The sequence below is a fragment of the Ursus americanus genome, chromosome 27 (assembly GCF_024610735.1).
Source record: "Ursus americanus isolate L20-20 chromosome 27, mUrsAme1.1.p, whole genome shotgun sequence".
Lineage (NCBI taxonomy): Eukaryota > Metazoa > Chordata > Mammalia > Carnivora > Ursidae > Ursus > Ursus americanus.
Window position 1 is genome coordinate 32202157 of NC_142153.1, and position 12177 is coordinate 32214333.

Consider the following 12177-nt stretch of genomic DNA (forward strand, 5'->3'; position numbering starts at 1 on the left):
GCCCCCTCCACACACAAACGCAATGCTAATGCTTTGACATTGGATGATTTCCCAAAACGTAGAACTTCTGTGCATGGTTTTGAAAGGTCATCCTTGCTATCGAGCCTAGTATTTACCATGTAAAAATCAGCTCAGATTTAAAAATTAATCCAAGTCAAACCCAACTAACATTGATCCTTCAAGTTATTGCACTTCCAAGAATCTTGCATTTCAAACCTCTCTTTATGCTATATAAATTATACTTGAAAATTCAAACTTTCTTTAGATATTGTGAAAATAATGTGAAATTGTGCTTTTCCATATTCCAAGTGGAAAATATACATACTAAAATGTTAAAACCTTGTTATACTTGTGTTCTGAGTCAGATCACATACAAAATGATGGATCTATGTATTTCTTTCAGTAAATATAGAAGAATTTATAACACACTGTTAGAGGTTTTATGCAAAGTGAGCTCATGCCCAGCTCCTCCCCCAGGATTCCCCATCTAAGTGGCCTGATAATGTTCACAACAAAGCTGCTGAAGACAAAATCCTCGGCCTCTTCTTTTATACCTTAGCGTCTCTCCATTTCCCTTTCCATTTGGCCATCAATTCCTGTGATATCATCCATCTCAATATTCCTTTTCCAACTACTCCCTTCCTGTGCCATAAACCAATAATACTTGTTTGCTTTTGGACTTCCTCTAAAGCCTCCTAAATCAATTCCAGAATTCACATCCTTTGTCACCACTTCCTTGTCTCCCTGCCCCACCTTCTTTATTTTGAAGTCAGATATTTAACAACCAGATCTGAGTGTACCATTTTATCGCTTACATTGATTGTAGGATAAAATACAAAATCTTAGGAGCGCAACAGGGAAGTCCCTGTGTAATCTGGTTCCTGTGTGTTTTAGTCATGCCATTTCAAGCGTGGCTCCCCCTTATTCTTTGCATCCAGCCACATTGGCTTTCAGTTTTTTGAACCAGTCAGCTCATTTCCATACCAGAACTTTCCCTCACGCTGTCTCGCTATATCTAGGATTCTGTTCCCCACCCCACCCCACACAACCCATCTATATTGTATATAGACAATACCCACCTGTACTCTAGCTCTCCGCACCAAACCACTTCTACAGAAAAGTGTTCCTGACCCCCATGTTAGGTAAATTTTTTCTATGATATCCTGGTAGCACTTAACATAACAAAATTAATCGTAACAAATAAAATTAATAAAGATTAGAGCAGAAATAAATGATAGAAGGGTGCCTTCCTGCCTCGTTTAGTGAAGCATGTGACTCTTGATATCAGGGGTGTGAATTCTAGCCCCATGCTGGGTATAGAAATTACTTAAAAATAAAATCTAGGAAGGAAGGAAGAAAGGAAGGAAGGAGGGAGGGAGGAAATAGAGATTATGGACTCTGAGAAACAAACTGAGGGCTTCGGGGGGGGGAATGGGATAGGCTGGTGATGGGTGGTAAGGAGGGCACGTATTGCATGGTGCACTTGGTGTTATACGCAACTAATGAATCATCGAACTTTACATCAAAAACCAGGGATGTACTGTATGGTGACTAACATAATATAATAAAAATATTATTATTAAAAATAATAAATAAATAAATAAATAAATAAATAAATAAATAAATAAATAAAACAGATCAATGAAACCAGGAGCTGGGTTCTTTGAAAAGATCAACAAAATTTCTAAACCTCTAACAAGACTCATTAAAAAAAAGAGAGAGAGGGAGAAAGGATCCAAATAAATAAAATTACTAATGAAAGAAATAACAGCCAATACCACAGAAATACAATTATAACAGAATATTATGAAAACCTATATGCCAACAAATTGGGCATCTTGGAAGAAATGGGTAAATTCCAAGAAACATATAGTCTACCAAAACTAAAGCAGGAAAAAATAGAAATGAAATGGAATTGGTAATCAAAACACACCCAAGAAACAAAAGTCCAGGACCAGACAGCTTTGCAGGCAAATTCTAACATTTAAAGAAGAGTTAAAATCTATTGTTCTCAAACTATTCCAAAAAATACAACAGGAAGGAAAACTTCTGAAATCATTCTGTGAAACCAGTATAAAAATTTCTAATGATCCTTCCTATTTCATTGGTGTTGGTCGTGATCTCTCCCCTTTCATTCATAATTTTATTAATTTGGGTCCTTTCTCTATTCAGTATCACCCTGATAACAAAACCAGATAAAGACACCACAAAAAAAGAGAACTATATGCCAATATCTCTCATGAATATAGATGCCAAAGTCCTTAACAAAATATTAGCAAACTGAATCCAACAATATATTTTAAAAAATCATACACTACCATCAAGTGGGATTTATTCCTAGGATGCAAGGGTGGTTCAATATTTACAAGACAATCAACGTGCTATTTTACATCAATAAGAAGAAGGATAAAAACCATATGATCACTTCAGTAGATTCAGAAAAACCATTTGACAAAGTACAATATCCATTCATGATAACCCTCTAGGCAAAGTAGGCCTACAGGGAACATATCTCAACATAATAAAGGCCTCATATGTAAAACCCCCAGCCAACATCATACTCAATGGTGAAAACTTAGAGCTTTTCCCCTAAGGTCAAGAACAAGACAAGGATGTCCACTCTCACCACTCTTATTTAACATATTACTGGAAGTCCTAGCTATAGCAATCAGGCAACATATCAAAATAAAAAGCATCCAAATTGGCAAGGAAGAAGCAAAACTCTCACTATATGCAGACAACGTGATACCCTATACAGAAAACCCTAAAGACTCCAGCAAAAAACTACTTGAACTGATAAATGAATTCAATAAAGTTGTAGGATATAAAATCAATGTACAGAAATCTGTTGCATTTCTATACACTAATAATGAAGCATAGAAAGTAAAATTAAGAAAACAGTCCCATTTATAATTGCACCAAAAACAATAAAATATCTAGGAATAAACTTAACCAAAGAGATGGAAGTCCTGTGTTCTGAAAACTATAAAACATTGATGAAAGAAATTGAACACAAAGAAATGGAAAGACATTCCATGCTCATGGGTTGACAGACAAATATTGTTAAAATGAATGGATAATGAATATGGGGGGGTACGTGTGTGCATGGAATGGAATATTATTCAGCCATAAAAAATGAAATCTTGCCATTTGCAACAACATGGATGGAGCTAAAGAGTATGATGCTAAGTGAAATAAGTCAGAGAAAGAGAAATACCATATGATCTCACTCGTATGTGGAATATGAGAAACAAAATAAATGAACAAAGGGGAAAAGAAGAGTGAGAGAGACAAAGAAAGAAAGTACTGTAGAGAACAAACTGATGGTTACCAGAAGGGAGGTGGGTAAAGAGATGGGGGAAATATGGGATGATATTGAAGAGTACACATATCATGATGAAAAAAAAATCAGCCATGAATTACTTGACACACACACACACACACACACACACACACATATAGATGTGTGTGTGTGTGTGTGTGTGTGTGTATATATATATATATATAAAAAAAATTTTTAAAAACGTAATTAAATTTTAGTTGGAAATTGGCTGCCCTGCCCTTTAAAATGTAAACTCCATGAGATCAGCAGCTGGGTTATCTGTTTTTAACAGTATATTCTTAGCAAAACACCATGCTGCTAACCCTCACTGTGCCTAGAACAAAGTAAATGTTTAAAAAATATTTCTTCAGTATACAAATGGATAGAATTATCTTGTCTCTGATCAACAGAACAGTTCCACATTATTATTTCTCTGTTTTATAAGGTTAATAAGCATTTGACCAGTTGAAATAAAAATTAGATACTAATGCAATATGTTTCATTGGTTAAAAAAAAAGGCTTTTAGGCTTAATGCTTACTACCAAGTGTACCTAATAAATTTCATTTTTATTTTTAAAAACCTTTTAAAAATGTTCTTACAGCAGTATCAATATTTTACATAGCCCCTTAGGAAATAAGTGAAAAATACCTTGAACTTATAAAAGTTTATTCATAAGATATCTCTGAATTTATAATTTGGATATCTAGATGTACATTCCTTGAATGTTTATTATTTAATTTTTTAGATTTTATATTTATGTCCATATACACATATACAAAAACACACCCATGTATACATGTGAGTACATGTATACTTATGCAAAGTATATTTTCCCACATTTAGAGACTGGCACATTTATCAGTGGGACTTAGGCAGATGTAATATGCACATTTACAGATTGGCATGACAGTTTGCAAACTAGTGTATTTATGCATGTCGGCTTAAATAAATGCAAGTCTTATAACCCACGTGACAAAAGTCAATAATTTGAAGTTTGAAGAAGGTCATGATAATGCCCACGGTCTGCCCTAGTCCTCATAACTCTATTTGGAACAGTGTTCCAAGTATGACCACTAGGATGTAAATAGATATAAATGGTTGCGTAGTTTACTCTTGCTCTCTTGAGAATAACAAACAAAGATCATTAAAAGATCATGTCCACATATTTTATTTACAGGGGATCCTTAGTTGGAACAAACAGTTAGATCACCACAAGCTGGTGCAACCACCAGAGACAATTGGGAAACCAGGACTGGGACTTTCTGTTGGATGGAACAACCCTGGTCTGTGGGGAGATTTTCCAGCATCTTTCACGGGAAGCTCTGCTATTTGTACTCATGCCACAGAAAAATTTACCAGTGGTCGGGGCATGTAGTGATTAATAATTTGCTTACCAGCAAGGAAGCAAATCTCAATCACTCACCATTGGGGACCCTTGTTAAGACCCAACAGTTGTGAAATATAATACTCTGAGAAATATTCAAGAAGTTATGAATCTGGACATCAAAGAAAATACTTACAGAAATATGAATTCCATTATCTCTGATCTAAGATTTAAAACTAAAAATTCAACTGATTAAAAGAGAATATAAAGAAACTTTTTGCTCTAGGACAATTTCTGGGAATAATGGTTTTACTAATGTGAGTTTTAGGTCTACCTTCATTAAAGAAGGAAAAAATTCTAGTTTTAGAAATTGGAACTGTATGCATTTTAAAATTCTCAGCAACAAGTAGTATTTTTTTTTTCATGTTTTAATGTGCCATTGATGATGTTTCAGGGACATGATAGCCACTGGCTGTGAAGATAAAAATGTTCGTGTCTATTATGTGGCCACCAGCTCTGATCAACCACTGAAAGTATTTAGTGGGCATACTGCAAAAGTGTTCCATGTTAAATGGTCTCCTCTGAGTGAGGGAGTTCTTTGCAGTGGTTCTGATGATGGGTATGTATTTTTGGATTTTAATTTTTTAGTCTTCAAAATCATAAGCTTATAATCTTCTAGAAATGGATGTACTTATATGATCCAACTTATGGGTGGAAATATTTCAAATATGTACACATAACAAGGATGTATAAGCAGTAAACAATTCCCTGGTTTCATTTAACCATAGTAAATTAAAGTTTGCCATGCTTATGTTATCATCATTTTCATGATTTCTATTTCCTTACTTGGTTTGCTTATTACGGATGCTTATTTCTATCCTATTAGCAACAGAGTTAGCAGAAAGAAAAATTTCAAAAGGATCCGTTTGGAAAGGGAAAAAAGACTTGAAACAAATAAATCTCTGTAAAATATAGAGAACAGTTTATTTTTAGTGATGTCCTGATATTTAATATGGAAAACAGCTGTACTTTGTTTTCATGAAGAATAGAAAACAAGAAGATAGTCATGTATTTTTAGCATGAAGATGATTTATTTAGAAATGGAGTGGTTTAACATTTATTTTTCTATGTTTGTGAAAAAGTTACTGAAATCTTTTCTCTATTTTATATTCAAACCGGATAGATTTTGCATAGTACAGTTTGGTCCCTATTTGAATATGAGATAAGTTTAGGTAAGAAAAATCTTACTTTATGCAGATAGAAATCATAGTATACAATAGCCACAAGTTTAATATTAAATAATTGACTATTTTCATCTTGAAATTATGGCATCCTTCCAAATATCCTAAGAAAAGCAATTGTGAGATTTCTGTGGGTTATCACTGGAAATGTTACTTATAGTAAGTTATCATGTCCAAGTGAATGAGTTGACTTAAGAGTTTTTCATCTCTTAACATAGACCTCAGTGTCTGAATTCTATTGCTACATGAAAAAAAAGTGTAATCTTCAACCATTGTCTAACAAATATTTGTCAGAAAGGCAGTAAGCATTTTACTTATTAATTATGGTGATGAAACTTGAAAGTCTCTTGTAATTCTGGTTATCGGTCCCTTTATATGACTATATAGGTGATATCATGCTGTCTAGTACCTTTAAATAATGCTTATTTACAATGGGATTGAGAAAGCTTTTCTTATGTTTGACTACAAAACATAATTATGATGTTAGCCTGATGTTTGCCTAATCTAAATTATGTCACAAAGGAAGATCACCTGTTCTAGTGAGTGTTATCGTAAGAGATAACATTAAAGTATTTTGATAATCTCACTTTAACATTAACTTACTTATGAAAGTATGATATCAACCAAAATAACTTCAGTGCTAACATAAGGATTTAGCACAGAATTACGTGATGTGCCTGGACACAGGTACCAGGATAAGGGGAAAAAGAAGGAAGTCTTCAAAGAAAGCAGAAATAAATATGCCTTAAAGAAATAAAAATATATATATATATATATAATGTGTCTCCTTTATAGTGTAATATAACCTTTGAAGTATTAATATTTTGGCATTGTCAGGTTGGTATAAATCTACAACTAGAAATTATTATGAATTATCCAAGCAGAGTTGGCATTTAGAGGTCTTAAATTGATTGAGTTCAAATTTTATTTCAATAACATTTGTACTTTGTACAATTGGTAAATTCAAGTAATATCGTGAATCCAGTTATATTTAAATTTTGTACTTGATTTTAGAGTGATTCCACACTGACCAACTTATTTTATTGACCAAAACATGAAGGAACGATTTACTCTTTGATAAGAGCATAAAGATGAATTGATTTTTCAAATAATACCCATCATCATACATGCTATATTTTCATGATTTACAAATAATGTGAGTGTTGTTAAATTATTGTATCCATATTATTAGTAATATTTTTTGGCTTTATCTGTTCTGGATATTTCACTTTAAGAAAGAAATTTTTTAAGTATGTAAACTGAAATAGTAGATTTAGTATCAGTAGTAAAGGATCAAAGTAGGGAAAAAATATATTGAAATAAGCTAGCTCTCGCCTAGTTAGTTGTTCATTTTCATCTGCTGTAAAGAAAAGAATTGTAACATATCTTGAAACGTAAAGTGCTTTTTCAATTTACTGAGAAATAATTGTTGTATTCCACTAAGAATGTGTTGATACTTTAAGTTATAACTTGAATGGTATTATATACATAATATTCTGTTTTCAGTTCTGTGCGAATCTGGGATTATACTCAAGATGCTTGCATAAACATTCTTAGTGGCCACACCGCACCTGTGAGGGGATTAATGTGGAATACTGAGATTCCATATCTACTCATATCTGGCAGCTGGGACTACACTATAAAAGTATGGGACACTCGAGAAGGAACTTGTTTGGATACTGTTTATGATCATGGTGCAGATGTATATGGTAAAGTGTTTTTCATGCTCTCTTAAATTTTGCTGTATTAATGAAGTTTATAATTTCTGAGAAATACAGTATTTTTTAAGAAACCTTACAGTGTTTCATTTTAAAAAATAACGTTCTTCTTCTTAGAAACTGTACTTGTTTATTAATTGAAATATCAGAATACACAGAAGATAATCCAAAATGTCATGAGAAGTTAATCGTGTTTCTGTGTGCACACACACCTGCACACATGTGGCTTAGATTTTTCTCCCTTCCTTTACCATCACTCCAGAAGGAAGTCGTAAAGCAGGAAATCAGTGATAAAGTAGATATAACTTATCTAGCCATTCCTGTACCTCTACTCTCGGATATTGAGGACAATGTTTTGCTTTTTAATGTAATAGTAAGTCTTTAAATACAGTTAAGCTGGGTATAGAAATCCGAGTTCTTGTCTTTTGCATGTCACTTTCATTTATAGACCCAAACCTCGATGGGCGTAAGTGGTGAATTAAGAAGGCAAAAATGGTTCCTTAGAGAAAGTCTCCCCACTCTAGCCACGTGTGTCCATATACTTTCCCTCAGTGGCCCTTCAGTTGAGGCAGAGGGACGGAGTGTTTCAGGCAGAGAGAATCCTGTTTCTGGATGTTCTGAACTGGAAGGTCCCAACGCTCTTTCTTCTTGTAATTAGAACTCCCGTCCATCTGCCATTCCCTCACAGATTACCACGTACTCTATTGGCGTGATGGTATGCTTGCTGCTGAACCAGCTGAAATGCGGTTTCGACATTTTCCTCCAAGACCATTTGCTAATCATTTTTCAATTCTGTATTCGTATTTATAGAATATGCTAAATAGTATATTATATTCTTGTATCACTTTCAGCCAAAATAGAAATGCTATTTCAAAACACTTCTTTATAACTTCAATTCTGTACAAGTTTTACGAGGTACGCACAGATAAGTAATATTTTTCAATGTTTACATTAGTTAAAATAGGTTTCTTTTTCCCATCAGGTTTAACATGTCATCCCAGCCGCCCCTTCACTATGGCCTCTTGCTCCCGTGATTCTACAGTGAGACTCTGGTCCTTAACACCTTTAATCACTCCTTTACAAATAAATATCCTGGCAGACAGATCTTGGGAAGAAATTATCGGGAACACTGGTATTGAAAATATGCATGTATTAGGGGTGCCTGGGTGGCACAGCGGTTGGGCATCTGCCTTCGGCTCAGGGCGTGATCCCAGCGTTATGGGATCGAGCCCCGCATCAGGCTCCTCTGCTGGGAGCCTGCTTCTTCCTCTCCCACTCCCCCTGCTTGTGTTCCCTCTCTCACTGGTTGTCTCTATCTGTGTTAAATAAATAAATAAAATCTTAAAAAAAAAAAAAAAGAAAGAAAATATGCATGTATTAGATTTTAGTTTTAAATAGTATAAGCAGTCCTTTCTCACTGACTTCTGTCTGCTCTTCAGATCATGCTATGGAACAAGGCACTCCTCCTCTGTTGTGTGGTAAAGTATCAAGAGACATTAAACACGAAATAGAGAAACTAACGGGTAATCCTCGAGCAAAAAAACTGAGATGGTTTTCAGAATGTTTATCAGTGAGTATTATAGGAGTTAGAACATTTAATTTCTCCGTAGTCAAACTGAATCTTTACAACTATTGTCATTATCCCATATTTACATGTATCATCCCAACTCTGCGGGTCCCTCTGAGCACAGTTGGTTCAGAGTAAGAAAGCAAATGGAAACAAGAAACAATAAATGAGATAAAGTATAGTTATTATTTTGTTAATTTTTTTAGCTATGCCTGCATCATATTTTTGAAGACACAAAATTCTGCGGGGTTTTGAATGCATTATTATATCTTTGGTTATCCTGTATCAACCTTTCAGCCTCCAGGTGGCAGTGACAATTTGTGGAACTTAGTTGCTGTGATCAGAGGGCAGGACGACAGCCTGCTTCCTCAGAACTACTGTAAAGGAATAATGCATTTGAAACATCTGATCAAATTTAGAACGGTAAGTAAAGTATGCAAGGATCATGTCCTCAAGCAGAAGTTATTTTTGCATTTTCATTGTTGAACTATAAAAATTATTTTGAAAAATTTATAGAATTAGATTTAGTAGACTGAAGTAAGTGAACATTGAGGAAATAAATCTTCAGGAAAAACCAATCGTGTGAGTCTGAATTATTTGAGACCAGATAAAGGCAGCCACGGTTTCCATAGGTCGAATCTCATGAATTTCTTCAAAGGTCACTTTGAACTACTTGAAATGCTTTACCCTATTATCAGATGACCGTGACACGTGGACCACTCTGACTTTAGGGTGCAGAGGCCTGATAGACTGCATTCTGGGATATGTTATATTAAAACTGGCCATGTGAGAGCTCTTCATGAATTTAATTATGAAATTACCAGTTACCTTATACCTGGAGTGATATCCAGTACCAACAAACCAGTGCTGGGACCAGAAAGAGGAAATAGCTCTTATATTTGCAATGAAATATCAGTGGTTAACTTAACCGTTAGAGGAGGAGAACTGCGCCAGAGATGTGGATTTGAAGGTCATATGAAACAGTTATTTTCATAAAGGAGGACTTTTTGTAGTCACAACACCATGTAACAACGACAGCTCTTACCTCTTGCCAGTACAGGAGCCAATTAGAATGAGCCCGTCATTTTTAATTTTTAGTCCAGACTTTTGTATATTTTTTTCACTAGTTAATATCACTTTATCACTCATGACCTTTTGGCCCCTGCACTTCTGTATAACCACAACACCTGGCGAGCATTGAGGACAATGGGATTTAACCTCTCCCTGCCCACACCAGACGCATCCACTCTTTACCCTGCACCCACACCAAAATATTATAGTGGAAGAGGTATCATATTTTATAGAGAAAAGATATTGATTTTTAAAACATTTAATTTCTAGTGCCATGTGCTTTTAAAGTACATGCCCCTGTTATGCTTTTAAAATCATCTGTTATCACCAGCTCTTATATAACAAAATTTAGAAAATTTTATTTTCTTTTTAACCAGTCTGAAGCCCAGGAATTGACAACAGTCAAGATGTCTAAATTTGGTGGTGGTATTGGTGTCCCCACTAAAGAGGAAAGGCTGAAGGAAGCTGCTGACATACATTTGAGATTAGGACAAATTCAGAGATACTGTGAACTGATGGTTGAACTTGGAGAGGTAAAGTGCCAAAATCAAGGAGTTTAACAAAGTATTCTCTTTTTCCAGATCTGTTTGCTTCTCTGCTGGTCTGATAGCAGGTGTATATCTGAGCAGTACTTCTCAAAGTGAGGTCACCCAGACTAGCAGCATCAGTGTTACTTGGGATCCTGTTAGACATGCATGTCCCCCCCCAGACCCACAGAAGCAGAAATCCCAGGGAGGTAGCCCAATGATCTGTGCTTTTATAAGGCCTGCACGTTATTTGCATGCATGCTAAAGTTTGAGAACCACTACCTTAGGGTGGAATCTTTGATATCCCGGAAATATCCATGTTGGCTGAGTTGCACACAGTGGACTCCTCTTGCTAATACTGTTTGTCGTAACTAAACCCTACGCTGGCCAGAAGGGTTTCACTGAGGATTATCCGGTGAAAGTCTTTTTTTTTTTTTAATTTTAGTGTTTTTGTATTATATTATGTTATTCACCATACAATACATCCCTGGTTTCTGATGTAAAGTTCAGTGATTCATTAATTGCGTATAACACCCAGTGCACCATGCAATACGTGCCCTCCTTACTACCCATCACTGGCCTATCCCATTCCCCCACCCCCCTCCCCTCTGAAGCCCTCAGTTTGTTTCTCAGAGTCCATAGTCTCTCATGCTTCATTCCCCCTTCTGATTACCCCCCCTTTCTTTATCCCTTTCTTCTCCTACCGATCTTCCTAGTTCTTATGTTCCATCGATGAGAGAAATCATATGATAATTGTCTTTCTCTGCTTGACTTATTTTGTTTCTAAGGCACAACTTGATTGTTTAGAGGACTGATTCAACAAAACAGAGTTTTCAAAAAAGGTTAAGATGAATCTATCCTATTAAAATTCAAGATAGTGGTTCTTTTGGAAAGTGGGTGGCAAATAAAATAGAACAAAAGGGAGAAGGGGCTGCTTTTTCTTGATCCGGCTGCTGGTTACTTGAGTGTATTCAGTTTGTGCAAATTTATGAAGCTTTTCATTTTTCTGCACAGCCATTTTAGTTCAAGAAAAATTCTCCCACCCTCCCCCAAAAAAGAAAAATTAGAATGGCATGGACTCATTTCATAGTTATTATTTTGAAAAGCTCTAAGTTAGTTAATTTTATAATTACAAAGCATGCTATTAACTGTACTAATAAATTATATAAGGTAAAACTAAGCAATAAAGTTACATTAAAATATATCAAAATTAAATTTAACTCACCTTTTTCTTCCCCCATACACTAGACGCGAGTAATGAATTACTACTTGACTAAAGAAAAAACGTCATTAAAAAATGTTATTGAAAAGGAAGGGGTGCCCGGGTGGCTCAGTCGGTTACGCGTCTGACTCTTGATTTTGACTCAGGTCATGGTCTTAGGGTCGTGAGATCGAGCCCCAGGTCT

General features: G+C 35.2%; 1 protein-coding gene across 1 annotated transcript in view; it reads left to right on the forward strand.

Moving 5' to 3' along the window:
• The window catches only part of WDR17 (WD repeat domain 17), a 108843-nt gene that overhangs the window by 72208 nt on the left and 24458 nt on the right, over window positions 1–12177 (forward strand). The window contains exons 12-17 of the mRNA XM_045813442.2: window positions 5102–5266; window positions 7395–7597; window positions 8589–8738; window positions 9046–9176; window positions 9471–9596; window positions 10622–10777. Coding sequence (XP_045669398.2) covers window positions 5102–5266; window positions 7395–7597; window positions 8589–8738; window positions 9046–9176; window positions 9471–9596; window positions 10622–10777 — 931 coding nt within the window. The remainder of the gene's footprint in view (window positions 1–5101; window positions 5267–7394; window positions 7598–8588; window positions 8739–9045; window positions 9177–9470; window positions 9597–10621; window positions 10778–12177) is intronic.